This window comes from Rutilus rutilus (assembly GCF_951802725.1).
Source record: "Rutilus rutilus genome assembly, chromosome: 3".
Taxonomy (NCBI): domain Eukaryota; kingdom Metazoa; phylum Chordata; class Actinopteri; order Cypriniformes; family Leuciscidae; genus Rutilus; species Rutilus rutilus.
The window spans coordinates 3,103,097-3,128,988 of record NC_140211.1 but is presented as its reverse complement, the minus strand read 5'-3'; the positions used below and the strand labels follow the sequence as shown (position 1 = coordinate 3,128,988).

Below are 25,892 nucleotides of genomic sequence, written 5' to 3'. Positions count from 1 at the left end.
TAGCCTACGGAGGATTGTTCTTGTCGCCTAGCAACAGTAGTGACTGACAGTTGCCGATCACGAGCGGGAGTTACATTCGCACTGGACTTTATTCAACTGGGTTTTTATATTCAAATAGGGTTGAAAACCTGTGTAAATATATTTACCAAGGTCCATTTATGTGCATAATAAAAAAAGAATACACTAGCCTACAAAATCGCATCAAGGTAAGATATAAATGATATAAATGAACATTTGAATCTTCGGCTAAGCCGAAAGTACATGACCTGAAACATCCTTAATACCATGTCCTCCAGTAAAATATAAAAAATGACAATTCTGGCTCCATAGCTGTTTACTTAATTTTATCAAATGAATTGTCAGGATGGCAGCATAGGCTACTCTCGCACCGTTGCTTGGCGCCTGGAGCGGTAATCGGGAACACCTGGCTGCGCAATTAGGAAATCCTACGAAGGCTACATGGTGTGTCGTTCGGAGGACGCATAGGCTGCATCGTTTGAAGTCCGCAGCCTTCGAAGGATGCAGTCTTCACATTGGGACACAGCTAGTGTGTGTTATGCGAAAAAACATAAGAAATTATTGCTGACAGCACTTTTATTTTCAGAGAGTTTTTTCTTTCACACAAAAACACAACAGTGAGTGTCTTTCAATGCTTTTAAACACTTGTTTTCTTGTTCTTTGTCATATCACAAATTATGTGTATGAACACCGGTAAGCATTAGCCTCGACAGAGACGTAGATAGTAGTCGTGTCTCCTTCATTGCGTATTTTTATATTTTGAATATATCCCTCCACTGCATACTGTACCCCTTTTGCCTCAATCTGGAGGATATCGCGGAGGTATTGCTCCAAAAATGGTCACTGACACGCACGGGTATACCTCTTTCCGTCATGGCAATCTGTCGCGCTGGTCGTGTTTGACCATTTGTTTGTCGGACGTAGCAACAGTAACTAAGGGGGGCGGGGCTCGGCGAAAGGTCTGAATTTCTAAAGTGCATTCACAAAATGATGTAAATGCTTGTCCCTTAATGTGTCTTAGTCATGGTGTGAATCACAGAAACCTTCAGTGGGTCAGAGAGTCAAAATCAAAACCCTTTTATACATTGATAGATCATGTTAGTTATTAATGACGCGACATCACTTTATTTTATTAGCCAGACTTCTACATGTCTAATAACTTTATTTGTCCATAAAGCTTCATTTATTATCTTCTTATTTGTAAAACAAACCAGTTGAGTTTTTGCCACTGATAGTCTGAAACTCCATTTATTAGCCCAATTTCAACTGTCTGTCTGACTTTGGTTACATGTTTGATGTTACAACCCATATAGCCCGTAATCTGCATACAGTGGTCTCATATCTTCCTTTATTTGTCCATAAAGCTTCATTTATTATCTTCTTATTTGTAAAACAAACCAGTTGAGTTTTTGCAAAATTGGGTGAACTTTTTTTCCCTCACAAAAAAAAAAAAAAAAAAAAACATCTCAAAAATGATACTAGTGGAAAGGGTAGTTTAGAGGCGAGATCTTTCATCACTTCTAAACAACCCTTTCTCACTGCCATCTTTTTAGAGAAGAAATGAACATGATTTTGGATTTCTAAAAGAGGGACGTCAATGAAAATTTCTCAGACATTCTGTGTAGTGATGGGTCATTTTAGTTTGGATCATTTTACTGACTCTGTCACGACTACCAGTCCCGCAGTCTCTCTCAGTAACCGCCAACGGGCGCCCTCACCCGAATACTGACTGTCTCTCGAACTCCAAGTCGCACAATGCCTCACTCTTGCACTGATCCCATTTTCACCTGTGAGTAATGATCACACACAGCTGTTACTCATTCCCAGCCCTATATAATCCACACTCACAGCACACTCTGTGCGAAGTCTTGTTTCACTGTTGTGTGCATCACTGAGCGTTGTCTAGAAAGTTATCCTGCCTGTGTTTGTGACCCTTGCTGAAACTCTCTCTTTGATTGTCTACTGCCTGCCCTTTGACCTTCTGCCTGATTCCTGGATCTTGTATTGTCTGCTGCCTGCCTCTGACCCCTTGCCTGGTTCCCTTTACGCCTTGCCTGCCCTGCTACACTGATCTTGCTGGTATTGGACCCTTGCCTGTTGACTTTGAGTAATAAACTGTTGCATATGGACCTGACTGAGTCTGATGATTCACAAAAGACTCTCTCGTTCGATCTCGTTCATCAAAATGAACGAATCTTTATTTGAGTCATTTCGTTCATTTAAGTGGCTTTAAATGTTATACTTTTAACAGCCAAATTCCCCGAAAACATCCACCTACGCAATCTCGATCATATTTTGAATGAAGAAATCATTATAATGCAGCCAAAGATAATTTACAGGGAACATAAATATTTAATTTACCTTCCGAGTCTTTGGTTCATTTGTCATGTGACGCACGCAATGAACAGATCGTTCGCGAACGACACATCACTAATTCTGTAAATCTTTGCTCTTGTGATGATATTTTGAGGTTTATGAATCTAAAGATGCAGATCATGCATAAATGTTTCCTCTACTCTGGTTAAAACCACAGAGCAGAAACAGAGCAGAAGTCAAACCACAACTATGAGCTCAACTCTATTATTAGGCCTGAAGAAATGAGTTGGCTGTGAAAGCACAATCATCTTTAGGGTCATGACCTCTGTTTGGCTGGAGGTCATGGTGCAAAGGACCCTAGGTTGATTTTACTCCGAACCATCCCTTTAAACAGTCATTTTCGCACTACAAGCAGCTGCTAAAGTGAGAACATCTTCAGTGAGCTGAAAGAAGCCTCTGCAACATGTGAAAATGTAAGTGATGTGTTTTGCTGTAAATCTAATTTTAGTTTTCTCCCACCCAAGGCCTCCGAAAAGTTAGACCCATTATATAAGAACGGCTGCTTTTGGAAACAACCCACAACATACTGTGACTTCCGCTATAAAGTTACTGCTAAACCACCTGAGAGAAACTGAACTAAGACTGGGAACAATGATGACATTTATTTAAATGGCTGCCAACATTGGTTGATATCACTTTTATGGTTATTAAATCTCAATAAATGCATAAAAAACTGTAATAAGTGTTCAACAGATTATGATTAGCCTACATATTAAGATAAATATTCAAGATTTGGTATAAAACTCAATCCTACCTGATTTCAGTGTAATCAGCATAGAAAACTAATGCACAACAGCTACAAGAGTTAACAGCGTACTGCCTTTGTGGAAACAGTGAAAGAAAATTTGTCATGTGGCGCCACACTGAGGATGAAGGCCGAACTGCATCTGGGGGTCTCGGACTTCGGGGGCCTCCCGTCGGATTCATTTCATTCATTTCGGCGCTGATAGTGTTGACATAGAAACACATCGATCCGAGTCTGAGGACGTGAACAGCTCCTGGTAGATAGAGTTTGACATCTCATAATTACGGTTCCTCATGGTGTGAACGCAGCATGAGCTCGTTGTTTTGGTTCAGGAGGAACTGTAAAAGACGACTGCTGTGTGTTTGTGGCGCTCAGTGACTGTGTGTCTCTGCAAAGCCTTACAGAACGCGCTGATGATGTGTGACGTCTGCGCAGCAGGTGCATATGCCATGATTTATCAACATTAAAACAACACAAAAAATATTTTTATTTATTTATATTATACATATTATTTTTTATTTTATATTATATAATTTATAGTTTCAGGTGGTTCTCGAATCTGATCAGTATTTGTGCAGTAACCTCATTCTAACTGTTTCACCGTTTGTATCCCTCCGCTTGTGCCGACTGTCATGGCGGTCGAGCAAATCCACCATATTTTTAATAAATACTACTGTAGTTGTGTCACAAAATGTAGTTTTAAGAGTTTTTTAGACGAGAATGTAGTTATTTAGACCTCAAATAAGTGACTAATATATAATCTTATTGCCTATTTTACGATATGTTCAGAAGCTTTCGCAGGTTGGAGCTCCAGGCCGTCAGTGGGTGTTCAGCGCTAATGTTCCCGCAGAGAACAGCGTCATCTCGACCAGTACTTCCGGAATTTGTAAATGTATCAGGCCAATTACATAATCAGTTCAAAGATAATCAATACAAAACATCAAATGCTCTGGAATAAAGAGAAAAAGATGTACTGTACCTGACTCTAATGTCTCTGGAAGATACTCAGCATTATGGACAGATCTCATTACAAATCGCCCTGAGCCTCTTTTTACATGTCATTATATAGACAGAAACGCCTTTCACATGGAAACGTGTGCTAACAGTGGGAATTTGCATTCAGAGTTCACACCTTTTGAGAGCAGGAGGCCTTTTGCCTGGAAGACACGTCCTCCTCTGTGTGCAAGTTATCTCTAAACTCTTAAAAACTTTATTACCCTTTGGTTTACTTCCTTGGAAATGGGACCTTTGTACCAGTCACACTGAGACATTTCAAATGATACCAAACATGTATAAAACTGTATGATAATAATTCACATTTAAACCATATAGATATGTGGGTGAATTTAGGTAGGGATGGGTGAAGGGAATGATGTGTAAATTGGGAGGTGATCTACTGGTGTGATCGTGTCTTGAATGGAGATGGTAATATAGCAAGAGAGTTCAAATGTTCAAATTCAAATGTAAAAATATGTTTTCTCAGAGAGTTGCCCTCTCTTCCAGTCCTTCCAGTTTCTCCAGTCTTACAGTTTTTAGAAATATATTAAAATGCAATTCAATATATTTCAATGCACTTCAAATAAGCATGTTGGGAATACAAATGTATTATAAACATACTACTTTCAAGTATATTTTTAATACACTTAATACTACGTCTTTTTTTTTCACCTGGGGTAGTTATTTTCATGTTTTGCTTTTGGATTTATTATAAAATAGCTGTAATATCAAATTATTAATTCTAATAAAATAATGCATTAAATACTTTTAAATATTTTTAGATTTAAATATTCAAAATAAAAAAAAATAAAAAAACACTGCTTTAAAAAGTGCACATGAAAAAAAGTGTGCTTTAAAAAATGATCTTTAAAGCTGCTAAAATTACCCAGACTTGTTTTCTTATTCTCGTCTATGTTGATGCAGGTCTATGAATATCTCAAATTATATTAACAGCGTGATGTAATAATGTCAATGTAATAATAGTCCATTAAAACAAAATCAAGCATCAAAATACACTGCAACTATATTAAATTATAAATTACTAGTATACAGCACAAGTAAATATTTTAGTGGACTAGTTAATTAATATATTTAGCTGCAGTGTAACATCTTCCTCTGTCTGACGTTTCTCTCTTCAGGCTCTTAATCAAGTGTTCTGAAGAGGAAACATAATGGACAAAAAGAAAGCACTTTAAAATCATCATAATGTTCAGAAATGTACTTCATGTCTTCCATTGCTGCTCGTTCACATCCAAACCATAAAGCAGCGCAAGAATAATGAACAAACTAATTCATGAAACAGTTTTTCTTTTTTTTTCTTTTTTTATTGTTTTGATTCTTTTCTTAAAGCGAACACAGGACTCGTCTTTGTCCATCAGAAGAAGAACTGGAGAGACGCTCAGAGATACTGCAGACAGAATCACATTGATCTGGTCAGTGTGAGGAACCAGAATGAGAATCAACATTTCACTAATTTCAATACTAGTCTTCAGTTATCAGGATCATGGATCTGGATCGGTCTGTTCAGAGACTCATGGCAGTGGTCAGATCAGAGTAACTCCTCTTTCAGATACTGGAATACTGATGAACCTAATAATAGTGGAGGTGGTGAAAACTGTGCTGTTATCGAACACAATGCTCAGGGTCAATGGCATGACATCTCTTGCAACAACCAATTTCCTTTTGTGTGTCATGAAGGTGAGCAGATCCTCACAAACACACACACTCCATCCATCACCTCCAGATATCTTAAAGCTCACGCTACATGTCTGACATGACAGATTCCTCCACAGTGTTTGTTCTGCATGTTGTTTTTGATCAGTCTCTCTCTAGTTTTTGCTTGTGGTTTGTTTTGTGTCCAGATAAACTGATTCTGATCAAAGAGACTCTGACGTGGCCTGAAGCTCTGAGATACTGCAGACAGAATTATACGGATCTGGTCTCGGTTCATTCAGAGGAGATGCAGGAGGAGGTGATGAATGTGGTTAAACGTGCGTCTACTGAGGCGGTGTGGTTGGGTTTACGTCACTCCTGCACTGTGGGCCTCTGGTTCTGGGTGAGCGGAGAGACCGTGTGCTATCAGAACTGGGCTCCAGGGAACGGCACAGGAGACGAGGACTGTGAGTCTGGAGTGAGATCTGGAGCAGTTCAGTCTGGAGGAGATCAGCGCTGGATCAGCCGTCCTGAACACGTCAAACTCAACTTCATCTGCAGCAGATATTAGGAGTGAAGGATGTGTTTGTGTTGTTCTTAAGCAAAAGATTTTTTAACTGACAAACACTTTTTTGTTTTAATCATCAGATAATGTGAAAAAAAATATCAGTACAATTAAATTAATTTCTGTAATTTAAAAGTATCATCATATGAGTCTTTTCTCTATCAATGTAATGTTCTTTGAAATTTAAAATACTAATGTGCACTATATGTTTTAAAGACCCCATGACATCAACATGAGTTTTCATCTGTGGCTTTTAGAAACATTTTAAATTCGCATTAGTTTTCTTCTGAAAAAAACGGCTCATTATTTTTACAGACTGTTCAGTCAAACATACTTACTGTTAAATATAAAGTAGAAGATCATGATTCGAGGATGTGGCTCAAAGTATATCGGCTGTTATAAAGAAAATAAAAGCAAAGCACAAGCCACATCAGTTGATTTCATGGGATCTTGTTATTCTGGTGGTGTGGCTTCTCTCTTCTCCTCACTCCTGTGTTTTGCACTAGTCATAGATTTACTAATTACTTGTTTGAAAATTAAACATGGCTTATTCTTAAAGAAAAACTTAAAGTTGAGTATAAAGTATCTTGCAGCCTGTAATTCAAAGGAGAGCTCAACAACACCAGCTCAAATAAACTTATTTACAAACAGCATTTTTGTGTTGTGATATTTATAATGTTGAATGATGGTAAACCCAGGTGAAAGAGACGTAGTATTAAATGTATTAAAAATATACTTGAAATACAAATAGTATGCTTATAATACATTTGTATTACCAACATGCTTATTTGAAGTGCATTAAAAATATATTGAATTGCATTTTTATAAATTTCTAATAAGTATACTAGAAGTACATTGGTAATAAATATATGCTTAATTATACTTTTAAGAAATATGCTAAACACAATATTTGTGTGAAGTTTTAGTGTATTTAAAGAAAACATACTTATGTTGCTCTTACTTAAAGTACATTTTATGTGTAACTTGTGTAAGAACATAGCAAATTGATTAAGCTTTTAGTGTGTTTAAAGTACTTTAAACCCTTAGGCCTAGTGCAATATATTTGTAATTTAATGTATTTAGCATTTTAATATTTTAGATTTTTTTTAAAGATTTTTTTATATACAGTAAAGTACCAACTTATGTATTATAAACATTTGTCAAGTTTATTAAGCATTGCAATATGAGCACTTAAAATAAATGTTGTTCACTTTTACTTGTTTGTAGGCTACTTGTAAAGGGCTGTTGTCCATTACTGTACATGATATGTTTTTACTACTGAAATTCCCACAAGGATATCGACATCATATTATTTTAAATGCATCATAGATACATTTTCCAAAGATGTTTAAATGTTGTCCAAAAATATGTTGTAGGCTACTTGTTTAAAATTGAAAAATACGAATAACACACGTGACTAATCCTGATTGGTTCCAGAGCCGTTGAACGGCTGTGATTGGTTCTTGCTGTGCGTATGTTCCTTGAATGTGATTAGATTTAGAAGTCTAAAATTTAAACTGGAGCAATCATGTTTCTTTAGAGGACTTGGAGGAAACCACGCGATTCATATGGATTAGGTGATTAGGTTTTGCAACTGCTTAAGTTGAGTGATCATGTTAATTGAAACGTTAATAGAAAACGCAACTGTTAGTGTTGTTTTAATTTTTCCCCCATCTTCAAGTTTGCAAGACGTGTGACATTTGGAACCTCATTATGTTGTGATTCTAGGTTTGTATTACATTTACGTTGTCTTTGCCAGTCATATTTTTACTCAGTGTAACAGCACGTCTTTTTCAGTTCAGCTACATTCAATTTGACCAATCAGAGCCAAGCTTTTCAAGTCGAAGTCGAATCAGACTCGAAGAGATGAATACTGGGGCACGTTCAAGTTCAAAACGGCGCGCAGCGTTTTGCTACGGTTTCCGGGTTGAACGTCATGTTTCCTGGAAACGGCGTGCACCGGTGTGCAACGGGGTTTGAGATTCCTTTTCTCTTGTTTGGAGGGTGTGTCAGACCTGCAGTCCAATCAGCAGCAACATGTATATAAAGCACGCGGTATTAAAGTGAACTCGCACAATGGGTTCAAGGAAAGTAATTTACAAATGTGTTCGATGCAGCTTGGTATACGAAACAACTGAGGATATTAGAAGACATGTTTGTCGTAAGTTTTACTGTAAAAATATAGGATATCAACATAATGATGTATTGTTTATATTTTTAGCTTCATTGCAAGTGTATGACATTTGGTAAAAAACGTCTAGGTTACGACCTCTGTTCCCTGAGAACAGGGAATGAGACACTGCATGGATGACGCTATGGGGAACACCCTCCACGTGAACCGGTGTTTGAAAAGCTGTACAATCACGGCAATAGAATTTGACTGCCGACAGCCTGTGACACTAGTGTTCTTCTAATACATTATTAATAAGCTGATATTATATTTAAAATATACTGGGAACACATTAATGTGAAGCTAAAAATATACTTAAGCTGTAGTTCTAAAACATATTTAAAGTGTATTAAAAATACAATTTAAAGAAGTGCTATTAAATTACACTAAATGTACTTAAAATAGGTCAATTTTAACACAATTAAGTATATTAAAATATATTACTATTACCTTAAAATTTAACTTAAATACATATTAAAGTATACTAAGTATATTTGAAGTTGTCTCAAAATAACACATTTGATACATACTTAATACTATACACTTAAAATACATTAAATATATCAAAATAAGCACAATTTAAATATATTTCCTTTTCACCTGGGTGAATAAGCTCTCTACGAGCTTGACGAGCGATGCCGCGCTGACGGACCATAGACTATAAAAAAAGAGTGACTGACATGTAACGTTATGCACATAAATCACTGTCACACACACTCTCTCAGAGTAATATTAAGTTACTGCATAATACATTTTCAACTAGCAGAATAGTACAGAATCACGATACACAGTCTCACTTGTAGCCATGTCTTTTAATTATTATAATATTTCGAAGGGCAAAAATAGGAACTTTTAATTGATGGTTTAATCATCATCAACTGTCACTTTAGTGCAAGGCCCTGTGCAGTCGCAGACTTGGTACTGTCAGTAGCATAACGTTATAGCATTACCTCCCCAGCCTGAGCTAACTCGATCACGTCGAGCTAGGTGTATAGCCAGGCTCCTCAGCTCCACTCACGCCCCGCCTCTTTGCCCATTTTCTGTTATCTGGGAGGCGATATTTTTTTTCCCAGGATGGTAGGGGAAGACTCATGAATATTCATTAGGGAAGTCATCTCTGATTGGTCTTAACCCCAGTGACGGGTAGGTTTAGGGGCGGGGTTAGGGAGGTCATAAGATCCCCAATGACGGTTAGGTTTAGGGGTGGGGTTAGGGGTAGGTCATCAGACCAATCAGGGATGACTTCCCTAATGAATATTCATGAGTCTTCCCCTACCATCCTGGGGAAAAAAATATCGCATCCGGGAGTGAGGCAAGGCCAAGATGGCGACGGCCGGCTCCGCCCACTTTAGGCTTCATAAATGCTCTTCAGAAACCTGCGGGTGACGTCACGCACACTACGTTCATATTTTTTTTACAGTCTATGGTATGGTGTAGACACGTTTTAACACATTTGTGTTATTCTTACCTTAGTTTAACTTCTTATGCTTCAATTGTATCCTCTAGTCCACATTTGATTACTGCAATGGCTGATTTAGAAAGTTATGTGTGGTGTATTATTAAAGTTAAATAAAGTAGCAGAGGCTATTATTAACAAACCGGGCATGCTAATGACGGCTAATTCGGAAAAGCACAAGATATTCCACATATTTTTTCTCCATCTCCCATTAAAACGGAAGTTTCAGGAACACACAATGTCTCATATTCCATAGAAATTATGCTTTACCATACATTCAAATGCAGCAAAAACTGCAACCCTATCTGCTTTTGTAGGCCTATGCCTAAATATTATATATCATATAGTATATAAATATTATAAAGCCTATAAAATATACTGACCATTCATATCAGACAAATCGATTTTACAAATGTAACAATAGTGATCTCAGATAAATATAAAAATGTTTATTCCTAGGCTAGAGGTCAGATATGTCTGAATCTCAGTAGGATAGGCCTATGTTTGATCAGTCGACATCTCTGTAAATGCAAACAAAGGTTCAAGATCTTACACACAAATCAGCTTGGCCGAAAACTGAACGTGTTTATATTTTATAACCTCAATTAACACATCCAGAGCTGACTATGTGAAAACTCAGATTCTAGCGGTTCATGAGAACATATTGAAAGTCTTTATCTTAAATGTAAAGTCCACTGTAAAGACTCCTGGGATTGCAATGTTAAACATCAAAGTCGCTATTAACTAAAACATGTTTATGTTGAACTATTTCAATATTGAACAAGCTAATAACAAATTAATATTTTCTTGAAGTGTCTTTAAACCATACTGTAATGACAACTCCCAATATTCATATTTTTGGCAGCCAATTTTTTTTTTCTTTTCTTTTTTTAAATTGCTGTAGTTTACAATATTCCTGACATAAATGTTCTTAATATGACAGTATGTACTTTTTTGGACTTTGGAAGTTAATTATTTAATTATGTTATATAACTTTCAGTAATATTTAATATTACAGTAAGGTGTAGTAGCTTCTGGAATATCCTATTATTGGAGCACTAGGAGGTGCTCTACAATTCAATCCACAGGTGACCCTCAAAACTCCAGCACAGAAACTCTTATTTTCAACATAACAGAACATTATTTACAAACAAACACAACAAAGATGCATAAATAGGTCTTAAATTCATTACATTTATTATCTGCAAATATTTTAAACTGTAGATTCACAGGTCATAACAGTTTCATATAAAAATGTAGGCCTATGCATAAATATATATATTTATACACACGCGTGTGTGTGTTATAAGGTACTGGCCTAAATAAGTGTTTAGATAAGATGTTGCACCTCTTAAAATTATAAATACAACAACAACAATGGGTGAATGAGCATCACTGCATAAGTTGAAGGACACAAGCATTAAAAATTGACTGATATCTGATTAATGTCTTTCGCGCCGCCTCTTCACTGAGTTCAAATAATTCCCTCAATCCCTCATCAGTCTGAGATGCACACCGATGCTGAAATGTAGTGTCTCCAGTGAGTAACCGTGGCCCAGTAAACTCTGGTGCTGGAGGAGGAGAGACACAGCTGGCGTCCAAGATGAGAAACACACACAGACTCACCTCGAAAGTTCTTAGAAGCATACAAGCCCTTATATACAGGACAAGACAGAAACGAGACTTTATTATGTGTGAAACAGAAATAATATCAAAGCGCAATACATGCACAAACAATCAAGTGAATATTTAAAATACATATCTGATGAATCTATGAAAACTGAGAACATTTAAAGCTTAGTCTGTAACTGTTGTGTCTAACTGACAAAATATGAAGATAGACATATAACGCACATGAACAAAAATGTGCAGAGCCCTCTGAATCTTTAAAAGATTCAGTTGACTGGAATAATAATAAAAAAAATTATTCTTCATATTAGTGATAGCTTATAAGGTCACACACACATTCTGCGAGAGTCATGTACATATAGATGTGGTGAACCACTTCCGGTATCGATCCAATTCTGCATTCTGTGAGAATGTTTCCGAGCGCTTCACGAGTTGGCTCGATTAGCTGCTGCTAGAAGAGAGGCAAACAGAGAGTCCGGCCTCTGTATCAGGTCCTGCGGCGGGTCAAACTCCACCACCTGGAGAACACACAACAGTGCTTATGTTCACCTCACTCTTAATGGAGGAGCGATTGTGTCGAGGCTTTCCGTTCTCATCCACTTCCATTTAGTTTAGCTGCTGTACAAAAACTGCCTGTAATGCTGCAAACTATGGAAGCTTGTGTCCACCACTAAATAAAACATTTTAAAAGATCATTGCGACTTTTTATCTCACAATTGCGAGTTTAAATCTCGCAATTCTGACTTTATTTCTCAAAATTGCGTGAAATAAAGTCGCAATTGCGTCTTATAAAGTAAGAATTCAGACTTTTTTTCCTCGCAATTGCGACTTTATATCACGCAATTCTGACTTTATAACACATAATTGCGAGTTTATATCACGCAATTCTGACTTTATAACACATAATTGCGAGTTTATATCACGCAATTCTGACATCTTTTCTCAGAATTTTCAGATATAAACTCACAATTATGAGATATTAAGTTCAGTTCTAAGGAAAAAAAAGATGGACTCTTTTTTACCTCAGAATAGTTTATATCTCACAATTCTGACTTTATAACACGCAATTGCGACTTTATATCATGCAATTGCAACTTTATATCATGCAATTCTGACTTTATATCTCGCAATTGCAACTTTATTTCTCAAAATTGCGTGAAATAAAGTCGCAATTGCGTCTTATAAAGTCAGAATTCTGACTTTTTTTCCCTCGCAATTGCGACTTTATATCACGCAATTCTGACTTTATAACACACAATTGCGAGTTTATATCACGCAATTCTGAAATCTTTTCTCAGAATTTTCAGATATAAACTCAAAATTATGAGATATAAAGTTCAGTTCTAAGGAAAAAAAAAGATGGACTCTTTTTTACCTCAGAATAGTTTATATCTCACAATTCTGACTTTATAACACGCAATTGTGACTTTATATCATGCGATTCTGACTTTATATCTCGCAATTGCAACTTTATTTCTCAGAATTGCGACTATTTCTCACAATTCTGACTTCATATTGTGAGAAAAAAAGTCAGAATTGTGAGATAAAAAGTCGCAATCATTATTATTTATTTATTATTCAGTGGCAGAAACAAGCTTCCATAGCAAACTGATATTTGTCATCATATTATTTTATTTTATAATCATAATCATTTTACCATTTACAGCATTCTGTTATTCTTCCGGTGCGAATGAATCGGAAGTGCCCACAAAATCACAGAAAATAGCTTATGCGTTGCTACACAAGGGGAATAGAGTAGAGCCCTGCATTTCAGCCCGAGCCCGACGGGCCCCGACTTTTTTACGCCCCTAGGGCCGGGCTTCGGGCCAATTTTCACGTCATAGTTCACATGCGGGCCGGGCCTCGGGCCTTTTTTGGGTTATCCTTCTTTTTATATTTTTAGACATTAATTAAAAAAATATGAGAAGTTGACGTCGACGATAAAAGAACAAACATAGAAAGACATTTAATAACCTCATAACTTTCATAATCTTATAATTACACTGACATATGATTGACATGACAGTCTCACGCACGCAAGCACGCGCACACACAGAAGGTTTCCCGTCAGCGCAACCAACGATTCACCTCGTGCAATTAATGGAGAATATTAAGAGAAAAATCGCAGAGTGATAGAAGAGAGGGCTGGGTTAAAATCTCCCACTGTGGATGCTATTCTTTTTCTCCACGATGCTCTGTAAGAAACTGTTCTAACTTTTCGTTTGATTGGACTTTCTTTTCGTTTAACTGTTGGAAACTAGGCTACTGATGTTTTTCGTTTTTCGTTTGATTGGACTTTATTTTCGTTTAACTGTTGGAAACTACTGGAAAAAAGAATGGCCATGTTCTGTGGTGCATTTTTGAGGTAAGATAACCTGCAAGTTTGTTTTTGATTTATTTAATTTAATTTGCTCTATTGCTCATTTCGTTTGCGAGCGCTGTTGCGAGCAGCCTGAGCCTGCCTCAGTATTTCAAAAAAAAAATTACTCACTGTAGTTTAATAAATAAACATTAAACTAACTGTCTGTGTGATATGCTTGAAGTGTTTTATATCTATGGATTTTATTGTTGCCAAGTAAAGTATTAGCATTGATTTGAGAGGCTAAATTGATCAAACATGTTTTACTCGCTGTCGGCTCGGCTGCTTAGTCGTTTTTTTTTTTTTTTTTTTTTTTTTTTTTTTTTCTTATTTAATGCTCCAAACATTTGTCTAAATTAACTTAATTTAAATAAAAGAAACATAACTAACAAAACTGACATATTTTGATGGCTGCAAATAGGGCAGGCTGCCGCTGTGAAAAAAAAAAAAAAAACGGGCTCGGGTCGGACTCGGGCTGATAATTCTGATGAGCTGTCGGACACGGGTCGGGCTAGGGCCTGAGCGTCTCGGGCCAGGGCCGGGCTCGGGCCTAGATTTGAGGCCTGTGCAGGGCTCTAGAATAGAGGTCTTCAATAATGCTATCAGACAGTAATGTACTGTATTTAGTTGAATGTAATGTCAATTTATATATTAAAAAGTAGTGGATTACCTTGCCCTGCTCCATGACGAGTATGCGGTCACTCTCCAACACGGTGTTAATCCTGTGGGCGATTGTGAGCACTGTGCAGTGCTGGAAACCCTCTCTGATGGTGCGCTGGATCATGCTGTCAGTCTCGGAGTCTATAGACGCCGTCGCCTCATCCAATAGAATGATCTATGAACACGACTTTATCAGACCCTGTTAAGAGCAAAGGATTACTGGTGTGTGTTTTGTAGTCTTACTTTGGACTTACGGAGCAGTGCTCTGGCCATACACATGAGCTGCCGCTCTCCAACTGAGAAGTTCTCTCCGTTCTCCACTACTGGAGAGTGTAACTTCTCTGGCAGCTTAGCAATCTGCAAGAGAGAGAAAGAGAAGTGCGGATAACACCTGATTGCTTGAGTGTTTATTTTATACACTATGACCATTATATTCAATTACTGTTTCTCCTTTCTTTTTTATGTTACCGTGGACAAAAGTGTGAAAGGTATGGAGACGAATTTAAGCAGATGTTACGTCTATGTTTCACCACTATAGTGCAGCTCACAGTAACTTATTACTTTTTACTACACACTCTTATATTGTGTGTTTCTTTCTTTTTCGCTCTCTCAGTAAATTATATCCTCACATAAAAGGCTAGATTAACTTCATGATGTTTGAGCTGCTCCTAGTAGAAACCATGAGTGTTGAAATAATGAAACTATGGCACCCCGCTGATCACCTGAAAAGCAAACTTTATCATATACAGTGAAAGAAGTAGAAGTGCATCATTACTTAAAACAGGTAATGTTGATCAAGTCTGAAAAAGAGTGAGCATTCAGGCTGTGTTCTACTATTTGAAAAATGAGGAACATATGTGGAGAAGCCCTCTGACACAAGATCTAGAGAAGTACGTACTTGGAACATAATCAAAACTATATCCAGTATTGCTTGCGGGCCTTGTGTAGAGTGAGTCTTTACCGTGTCCTTCATGAAGGTCTTTTCTAACGCCAGCCAGAGCTCCTCATCTTTGTAGTTGTTAAACGGGTCCAGGTTATACCTACACACAGTAAATCACACACACACATTAAAGGCACAGTTCCTCAATCTGCACATTACAACATGTACAAGAATACAATACACAAATACACAATACACAAGTATCGAGGATATTTGCCATTTTATTTTTCGATATCACACAATGAATGTTGCCTTATTTCAGTTCAGGTCATTTCAATGAATAAGACTGCTAGAATAAGTACTTATTGTGAATTAAAAAAATGGAGTAAAGTAAATTGAATCATCGTGACGTAATGAATAGAAGTGTAGAGTTGGTCGGTGAGAGGTCACCTGACAGTGCCGATGAAGAGTACAGGATCCTGTGGGATGACGGACAGTTGGCTGCGAAGATCTTTCAGGCCCAGCTTGCAGATGTCCACATCATCTATCAAAATAGTGCCCTCAGCCGGCTCTGCCAAACGGAACAACGCCACGCCCAGAGAGGACTTCCCTGAATCAGAAAGAGAGCGGCAATGAGTGAAACTATATGAGATGCAGAAAATCCTCATTTATATTACATGACACGACTTCTTCGGGGAATCAGAGATTTTACGACAGCGGACATGGAGGGTGTCTGGCAGCGGAAGGAGGGTGCGTTGGACGGCAGGTGTATGGTAACGGAGTCAGAGGAGAAGTTGGAACCATAGATATCATATAATAAAGGCTTGATGTCTTACGGCGGAGTCACTTCCGGCATCACCGGCGGCCATCTTACCACAGGGAAGCTGTGAATTAAGGTGAGTGATCAGCACGCACACAAATCCTCTTATCTCGCTGAAATCTTGGACGGATTTACAAACGGTTTGGTTTCTTACAAATGTTATTAACGTGGCTATAATTCTTTCATATGGAAGTCCATTGTTATAATTATTCATATGTATGCAGTGTCATAACTTCATCTCTGACGTTTATAACAAACCAAACCGTTTGAAAATCGGTCGAAAATTGAGCAAGTTATGGTTATTTAAAAGTACATGCACCATGTTACGAGTGAGCGAGCACCCTGTGGTAAGATGGCCGCCGTGTGTGGACGTCGACCTCCATTGGCGTGCACGAGACATCTAGCCTTTATTATATGATATCTATGGTTGGAACAACAAGCCGGCAAGCACGTGGAGATCGCCTTTCTGTGGGAGCAACTATGGACGGCTCAGTAGAATCCCGGCGGGGGGAAGTTTCTTTACCATCGGACAGGCTGTGCCAACGGAATGGTCAGCAGTCAGAAGCTGGCGGCAGGGGACACACAGAAAGGTCTGCACAAACTCATACTGACGCTTCCGTGGTGGAAAAGCTACAAGCAGAGTCTCCGTTCCTGGACTTCAGTTTCACCAAAGGTCTGCACATTATGCACCTCAATGTTCGCAGTCTTTTTTCCAAATTAGATGAGATAAGATTGATGATGTGTAATAGTAAAGTTGGGATTGTGTGCTTTTCAGAGACCTGGCTGGACGCCTCGATCAGTGATACAGAAATTGAAATTGAAAATTATGTTGTTTTAAGAAAAGATAGAAATCGTAATGGGGGTGGAGTATGTGTTTATATTAGGGCTGATATTTGTTTTAATCGCAGAATGGATTTAAATCACGATCTTATTGAAGCTGTGTGGTTTGATGTACGGTTAACTAAAAGTAAGCCTATATTAATTGGGGCTCTGTATAGACCTCCTGATCAGAATAATTTCTATCAGTTGTTGGAAGAATCTTTTGTCCCCTGTAGTGATTTTAAGGATGAGGTTATAATGATAGGTGATTTTAATACCGATGTCTCTAACAAGGAGCATGGGATGTACAAAGCCTTAAATAGGATTTGCCAGGTTTTTGATTTACAGCAATTAATTCAAGAGCCCACACGTGTGGCTAAAATGAGTCTAACGGTCATTGATCTCATTTTGGTATCTGAGCAATCTATGATTTCTCAGAGTGGGGTTGTAAATTGTACTATGAGTGATCACTCATTTTATTGTACAAGGAAAAAGTATAAAGTTGTATTGAAGAAACAAAACACAATTAAGGTCAGGTCATTGAGAAAATATAGTCGTGAGGTTTAAATTCACTGAAATGGCCTTTAGTATTATGTTCGGATGTTGATGAAGCAGTTTAAAAATATGTTCTTAGAGGCAGTAGATAAAGTTGCTCCGATAAAAACTATTAGAGTAAAACTGAGGTCAGAGCCATGGATGAATGGTGATATTTTAGAAGCAATTAGTAAGAGAAACAAAGCCTTTTCTGTATTTAGGAAGAGTAAAGAGCAGGATGACTTGCATAATTATAAGAAGTTAAGAAATATAGTGCAAAAGATGATTAAACCGTGTAAAAGGGACTTTTTTCGTGATAAATTAACTGAGCATAAGGTAACCCAAAGAAACTTTGGCAGTCATTGAAACAAACTGGGTACAGTAATAGGCTTAAGACAAAGACAACAAATAGTTGCCTTAACATCAATGGGGAGCTCTCTTCTAATCAATTAAAGGTTGCGGATAAATTTAACTCCTTTTTTACTTGAAAAGTAAAGCTACCAAGAAAACCTGGGTTATATGATGGTGAGGTCATGTTTAAATTGAGCGTCAGCGTCAGTTCTGGCAGGCCAGGTAGTCAAGACGCTGCTAATGCTGTTTGCTAACAACACTGTCCCGTCAGCTGATCTGCTCCAGCTGAGCTGCATTAGCTCGTTAACTCCCCTCGCTGCTCAATGGCCAAAGCTCAAACAAGGTGCCCTATTTAAAGCACATTCAGTTTGCTCATACATGCTTGCTGCTCGCTTCTGCTGATCTGTACGCTGGTAAAAAGTTGTTTAATTCCTTCATCTAGCTTGTTTCGCAGAAGGTGGCTTACTTAGTCATCTCTTCATTGTGCTACACTGCAGACTGTCAAAACAGTTCAAAGTCAGATCATTCTAGGTAACAGCATGTTTTAGCTATTGCAGTCTTGAATAGTCATTTCAGTAATTAATTAATTAATTAATTTTTACCATAATATAAATTGCTAAATTAGGGTGGCTCAGACGACACCGTTTGAGACACTCAATTTCTGTTTTGGGGGGAATAGCTCATCTGGTCAAAATAATGTGAGAGCCCTTATGCTGCTGCTGCTGTCTCTATATGCTGCTGCTATCTCCTCATACTGCTGCTGTCCCCTGACTTCTGCTAATTCATGAATGGTCAGGGGACTCATCTGATCAGAACATACTGCTGCTGCTGTCCCCTGATTCTGCTAACTCATGGGTGGTCAGGACTCATCTGATTATAACATATTGCAAATTATCCGTATATATCCGTAGATTACTAAGCATATAATTGTTAAAATAAAATCATCCTCTGTATCTCAGAGGATTGCCAGGTGTGGTTTTGTTTGGGGGATATTTTAGCTCTCACAGTCCTAAACTGTGTGAGCGTTCCCTAATGCTGCTGCTGCTGTCCTCTGACTCTCTGCTATTTCATGGTGCTCATGAAAGGTCAGAGGACTCCCTGAACAGAGCCATACCGCCAAATTTCAATTCAGGAACATCAACTGTTTGCAATCTATTCATCTATTCAATGAAAATTCTTTATTTTTATTGTCTGTGTGTTCTTGACTTAATGGACCTGACAGAATTATTATTCTAAGCTTGGAGTGACAGCAGTCTCTTTTGGCCTTTCTATGGTTTCACAGGACGAGGTATTAAAGTTATTGAAGGAACTTAAGTGTTCGAAGGCAATTGGTCTAGATGAAATTCCTGCCAGATTTTTAAAAGATGCTGCAGAATATATTTCTCCATATCTCACTCATATTTTTAATCTTTCAATTATGTCAGGTAGAGTTCCGAAAGATCTGAAGCTTGCTAGGGTTGTTCCGCTATATAAAAAAGGGAGCAAATTAGAAGAGGGTAATTATAGACCAGTTTCGATTTTGGGGGTTGTATCAAAAGTTCTGGAGAGAATAATCAGGGATGCAAACAGCGCGCTTTTCGGCGCCTCCCGCTTTTTTTCACGTCAGTTTGGGTGACTTTGGGTGACAAAGTCACCTGAAGCCATTCCATAGCTTAATGTGAGGGACAGAAGTCTATTTACATCATTAAAGTGTACGGAAACTCGTTTTCCCTCCTCTGCGGCTGTCAATCATTCTCCATTCAGTAACGTTATTCAAACAGCGCGCGCGCCTCGTCCGGTTACAGCAGGATGCACGGTAAAACTCTCTCCAATATGATATATTAACATTATAATGCTTGATCTATAGAGAAAAGGCTGTGGATTTGCATAAAATTACTTTATTTTGTTGGAGTTTGTTGCTGTTTTTAAACGACTTGCTACCGTGTGCCTGTTAGATCACACACACATCACAAGGACTATGAATCGGCATCAAACGCACAATAACTGGAATTTAAAACTGTGAAGAAACAAATGATCAATAAACTGTTGGACAGATATACACTAGGATTTGTGCGCTTGACATTTCTTCGCTTTGTGCCGTGAACTTTTAAATGCGCACTTGCTGTGACTCCATGTTGCTTTGAGCACATCATTCTGCGCCAGCTATGCTCATACGCACTTTGTGTGCTCTGTTTGGTTTTGCGCACTGAAAGATTATTACAAGCCTATATATATATATATATATATATATATATATATATATATATATATATATATTTTTTTTTTTTATATATACCTAGCCTGCTCAATACATTTAAAATAAGCATAATTTAATTGTGTATTATTTCTGTGTAGTGTAGCATAGGCTATATAAATACACTTCTAAATTCTTGACATTAATGTATAAATATCAAATTGAGAAATGTATGATTGCCTGATTGAATTTCATAAGAGTACTAACAGCAATTTGTTTTTATTAACATGTTTAGATTTTATACAATTACTGTGCAGATTTTTTCAAGAATTACTTTTTGCTGCTGATTTATACACTCACTAAGTTTAATAAAAAATACATAATAATATATTCATGTAATATTTAAAGGTGTTAACCGTAATCTTACACTGCAAAAATGATAATTTACAAAGGATTAAATTCATCACAATTATGTAAGTATCTGGATATTTGCCGCGGGGAGAGGGCTTCGATAACCTCTCTCTTTTTTGACCATACATGTGTTTGCATCCCTGAATAATACAAGAGACAATAAATAATTACATTAGTAATTCTGATTTGTTTTATGAATTGCAATCTGGTTTCAGAACATCTTATTCTACAGATACGTGTTTATTATATTTGACAGATTATTTAAGAAGAGAGATCGACTTGGGTAAACTTTGTGGCATGGTATTGTTAGACCTCCAGAAAGCATTTGATACCGTTGACCATCAGATCTTGCTGATTAAACTAAAAGCCCTTGGTTTTAACAGTATGGCATGTGAATGGATTCGATCATACTTGACTGAGAGGTATCAAAGAGTTGATATCAACAGCACTCTGTCTGAGGCTAGAGAAGTAACGTGTGGGGTGCCTCAGGGTAGTGTCCTGGGCCCATTGTTGTTTCTCTTGTATATAAATGATATGAAATCTGTTTGCAATTGTAATCTTTTTCTCTACGTGGATGATTCAGCCTTGGTGTTCTCCCATAAGGACAAATAATTATTGAGAACCATTTAAGTGATGAGTTAAGAACATAAGTGAATGGCTGATAGAGAACAAACTGTCTTTGCATCTGGGGAAAACTGAATCTATTCTATTTGGTTCAAAAATAAGGTTGAGTAGGACTCCTGAGCTCAAAATTTCTGTGGGTGGCACCCCGATTGAAGTTAAAAATTGTGTTAAATACTTAGGTTGTGATTTGGATAGTTGTGTGAGTGGAGAAAGTATGGGTCAAAGGGTTATTATAAAAGTGAACCAAATAATTAAATTCCTGGCACGTAAGGCTCAGTGTCTAAATAAAGAAACTTTAAAAATGTTAGCAAATGCTTTAATTCAGCCACACTTCGATTATGCCTGTACTACACGGTACAGCAGCACCCCCAAGAGGATAAAAGTTCAACTACAAACGGCACAGAATAAATTAGTCCGGTTGATTTTAAACAACCATGTCGGCTCTCCCGAACGTAAGAAATTAAAATGGTTAACAGTTGAAAACAGGGTGAGACGGTTGAAACTGAGATTAACACGAAAGACTTTGTATAGGAATGAGCCAAGGTATTTTAAAGATTATTTTAATCTTATTAGGAACTCTCATAGCTAATCAACTAGAGGTAATGCCACAGACATGGTTCCTTGTAGATTTAAGAGCTGTTCGGGGCAAAACACCTTCTTGTACATGGCAGCAATGGAATAGGACAAACTCCCAGTTGAGATTAAGTTAAGACAGTCAGATCGTTGTTTTAAGAGAGCATGTGGTGAATGGTTGCTAAATGCTAATTAGATTTAATTTTTTATGTGATCTTAAGGAATATTTATTATTGCAGTGTATGTATTTGTTTATTTTATTTTTGTTTGGATGTGGTTGAATGTACAAGGTACCTTTTAGTCATCTGTAACTTGCCTGGCCATCTTTATCAGACTACAACGAGGACCACAATGGAAATAAGTTTGTAACTTTCTTGTGTTATCCTCGACAGTTCTGATTAATGTATAATGTCACTGTGATGACTTCTTGTTATGCATTTTTTGTTACTGTCTAATAAATCAAATCAAATAAAAAAAATAAATTATATATATATATATATATATATATATATATATATATATATATATATATATATATATATATATATATATATATATATATATATATATATATATATATATATATATATATATATATATACACACATATATATATATATATACACTGAAATCCACTAGCTACTTTATGCATTTTTATGATGGCAGCCACATGTGGTCATAAAGTCGAATGACGACTTTAACATTGATTCCCCATCTCTTAATTTAATCCATTATGCATTACTACATCAATCTGAACTTATAACAATAAGCGGAAATGATTCTTAACATTTAAAAACATAAAATTAAGCTTTGAATAGAACATGTTCTCTCTCACCAGAGCCAGTACGTCCCACAATGCCAAGCTTTTCCCCTGGATTAATATGAACGTGGAGATTACTGAGGACCATGGGCGTGTTGTCCCTGTATCTCATACTGTAGTTTTTAAAGGTAATGGCGCCCTCCTGTGGCCAGCCGGCGGGGACGTGAGCACCTTTGACACTTTGTGGACCCTCTGATACACAACTCTGCAGCACACAATGAAGCAGTGATAAAACTATGTTCATGATTATCTGAACTGGCTAAACTGAATATGAATGCATGATGACCCGAAGGTTGACCTAATGTTTGTCTCTTACCGTAATATACTCCAGCAGTCTCTCTACACTGGTGAACTTCGCCTCCAGCTCAGTGGACAATCTCACCACAAACTGAAGGACTCCAGTCAGCTGAAACGGCATGAACACAAAGTGCTCAGATATCCTTCAGTTGTTCGCCTACTGTTTTAGGGGCCGTTTACACCTGGCCACTTCATGTGTTTTCTCAGATCGGATCTGATTTAACACACATCTGTAATCAGTCACTGATGACACCTCTAACGCACATCTGTAATCAGTCACTTCTAAATGGTTGTGTTCCCAAGAAAATGAAAATTGCAAAAGTTATTCCACTATTCAAAAATGGAAATAAACATAATTTTACCAATTATAGACCAATCTCAGTGCTTCCTCAATTTTCAAAAATTCTAGAAAAAAATATTTAATACTCGATTAGAAAAATTTGTTGAAAAATATAAACTGATTAATGAAAGCCAATATGGATTTAGAAGCAAAAGATCTACATCTATGGCTATAATTGAATGCTACAGAAGAATTATCAAATGCATTGGATAATAAAAAAATGACCATTGGAATATTATTGATTTGAAAAAAGCCTTCGACACTATAAATCATGCAATATTACTTAAGAAACTAGAAAGGTATGGGATACGAGGGGTGGCTGGAAACTGGGTAAAAAACTATTTGAGTGACAGAACGCAATATGTGCAGATGGGTGAGTCCTCATCTGATTGTCGTGTAATTTCTTGTGGTGTCCCCCAAGGGTCAGTATTGGGCCCTAAACTATTCAACTTGTACTTCAATTATATATTTCATGTTTCAAAATTACTTGATTTGAAATTACTTGAAAATTAAGTGATTTGTTTGCAGATGATACCAACATTTTCTATTGTGATGACAATTATGATAAGGTTATTAATGTTGTAAATAAAGAACTAAGGAATATAAAAAAATGGATGGATAGTAATAAATTATCTTTAAATTTAGATAAAACTAAAGCTATATTATTTGGTAATTATAAGAAATAAAAAAAAAAACGGATAAGATGATAGAGATAGATGGGATACAAATTGAAAATGTCTCTGAAATAAAAAATTTAGGAATCACAATAGACAATAAACTAACTTGGAAAACTCACATCAGACACATAAAAACCAAAGTCTCCAAAAGCCTTGCGATAATAAATAAAGCCAAACAGGTACTTGATGAGAATACACTCCGTATTTTATATTGTTCCCTGATTCTACCGTACTTAACTTACTGTGTTGAAGTATGGGGAAATAATTATAATAACTTAATACAATCACTATTTATTTTACAAAAAAAAGGGCTTTACGTACCATACACAAGGCTGAATATCTTGAACACACAAATCCACTTTTTCTTAAATCGAAATTATTTAAAATACAGGACCTAGTTAAATTTAATTCAGCATAATTTTTATTCAAAGCATTTCATAACCTATTACCTGCTAACATACACAAATGATTCACACAGAGAGAGCAGTTGTACAGTTTGAGGAGTTATGGGAACCTTTTAATACCAACGATCAGAACTACTAGGAGGAGTTTCTGTGTGTCTGTATGCGGGGTTAAACTATGGAATAGTCTGGGGATTGAAATCAAACAAAGTCAAAGCATTCATCAGTTTAAAGCACTCTATAAACAGAAGGTCTTGTGGTTTCAACAACCAGATGCATTTACACTTGTCCAGTTTCGCCTGGAATGCGTCTCAGACCTCCTCCTGAAGTGGTTTGAGCGATCGGATTCAAATCCGTCTTGAATGCGTTACGGAGGGCATTTACACCTGGTCTTTTCACGATCGGAGTGCTATCCGATCGGAGAAAACGCAAGAAGTGGCCAGGTGTAAACAGCCCCTTAGTCTAGCTGTGAGAGTTACCTGTATCGTGTAAGATAAGGCCAGGCCCTTTAGAGAAGGGTTTATGGCCTCATTGGGGCTGAGCACTACAAACAGTGCCACCATTAGAGTCACAGTAGCGGACAGGAAGCCTAGCCAAAACGACAGCCAGCGAGTCCCACAGTTAAACAGCAGGAAGTGGTTTGAGTTGATGTCACTCAGCGTCTTAAACCTGTTATTGGAAACACAAACAATTTGAGGCTTTGAATTCATTGGATGTTTGCTTCATTTGTGGGGGCAACGTAGGCTCTGAGCTTATTAGTGTTGGCTTTGCGTGAAGAGAAAAAATGTTATTCCCTTAACTAAGATGAGTTGATACATACCTCTCTCATCTCAGTGCGTGCACTCAATCGCGCGGCGACACTTTGCTAGCACTTAGCTTAGCCCAGTTCATTCATTAGGGATCAAACAGAGATGAAGTTAGAAGCAACCAAACACCTCTGTTTTCCCTATTTAAAGTCCCTGTAAAGTCAAAATTAAGTATGTGTTCTGAGTTTGTCATACCACCGAAAAATGTGTTATTAGCCACCCAGCCCAATTTAAATGATTAAAAAAGCCGGCAACTAAATAAAATGAGCTATCAAAATCTCGAAAAAATGAGCAGTAGTCTCAGCTCTCAAACGCTGGGGGCGTGTCCGCTGGCTGCGCTGAAACCACGCCCACTCGCGGGAAATATGACTCGCGCACAGCTCGTGCATGTCGGCGCGACGGGAGGATGAAGGCCAAAGCGGACAGCGGGAGATAGTCGGTTCGGCCCCATTCACCAGTAACAGCGGATTATCAGTGAATTCCAGTTGTCTCCAACGAAAGTAAACTATCCTGATCTCTACAGAGGCGGGTGTGGTGGTGATCATCAGCTCTCCATCAAGGTAACGTTAGCTCTTCACAAGATAAATCCACCTCTTCTTGATATGATCATTTTTCGGAAATTTAAATAAGGACACCGATCTGTTTTCTAAGTGATTGCATCCAGGGAATAGGCATTTACATGACGAAGGCATAGCCAGAGCCGTGGGCATAGTAGCTAGCAAACTGTAGGCTGTCTGAT

At 37.4% G+C, this 25,892-nt stretch overlaps 2 protein-coding genes across 2 annotated transcripts in view; one reads left to right on the top strand and one right to left on the bottom strand.

Annotated features, from left to right (window-relative positions):
* Window positions 1-3,920: 3,920 nt before the first annotated feature.
* Window positions 3,921-6,395, top strand: LOC311288440 (C-type mannose receptor 2-like; the record flags this gene model as incomplete). Its single annotated transcript, XM_084405858.1, has 3 exons — window positions 3,921-3,960; window positions 5,486-5,833; window positions 5,998-6,395. The coding sequence occupies 3 exons, from the start codon at window positions 3,921-3,923 to the stop codon at window positions 6,357-6,359; spliced, it is 750 nt and encodes a 249-aa protein (XP_084261984.1). The 3' UTR covers window positions 6,360-6,395.
* Window positions 6,396-12,033: 5,638 nt separating this feature from the next.
* The window catches only part of LOC311288439 (ATP-binding cassette sub-family C member 12-like), a gene marked incomplete at both ends in the record, with an annotated part of 51,017 nt that continues 37,158 nt past the window's right edge, over window positions 12,034-25,892 (bottom strand). The window contains 8 exons of the mRNA XM_084405857.1: window positions 12,034-12,126; window positions 14,638-14,802; window positions 14,871-14,984; window positions 15,589-15,667; window positions 15,958-16,117; window positions 22,648-22,837; window positions 22,949-23,038; window positions 24,827-25,016. Of these exons, the coding sequence (XP_084261983.1) occupies window positions 12,034-12,126; window positions 14,638-14,802; window positions 14,871-14,984; window positions 15,589-15,667; window positions 15,958-16,117; window positions 22,648-22,837; window positions 22,949-23,038; window positions 24,827-25,016 (1,081 nt within the window). The remainder of the gene's footprint in view (window positions 12,127-14,637; window positions 14,803-14,870; window positions 14,985-15,588; window positions 15,668-15,957; window positions 16,118-22,647; window positions 22,838-22,948; window positions 23,039-24,826; window positions 25,017-25,892) is intronic.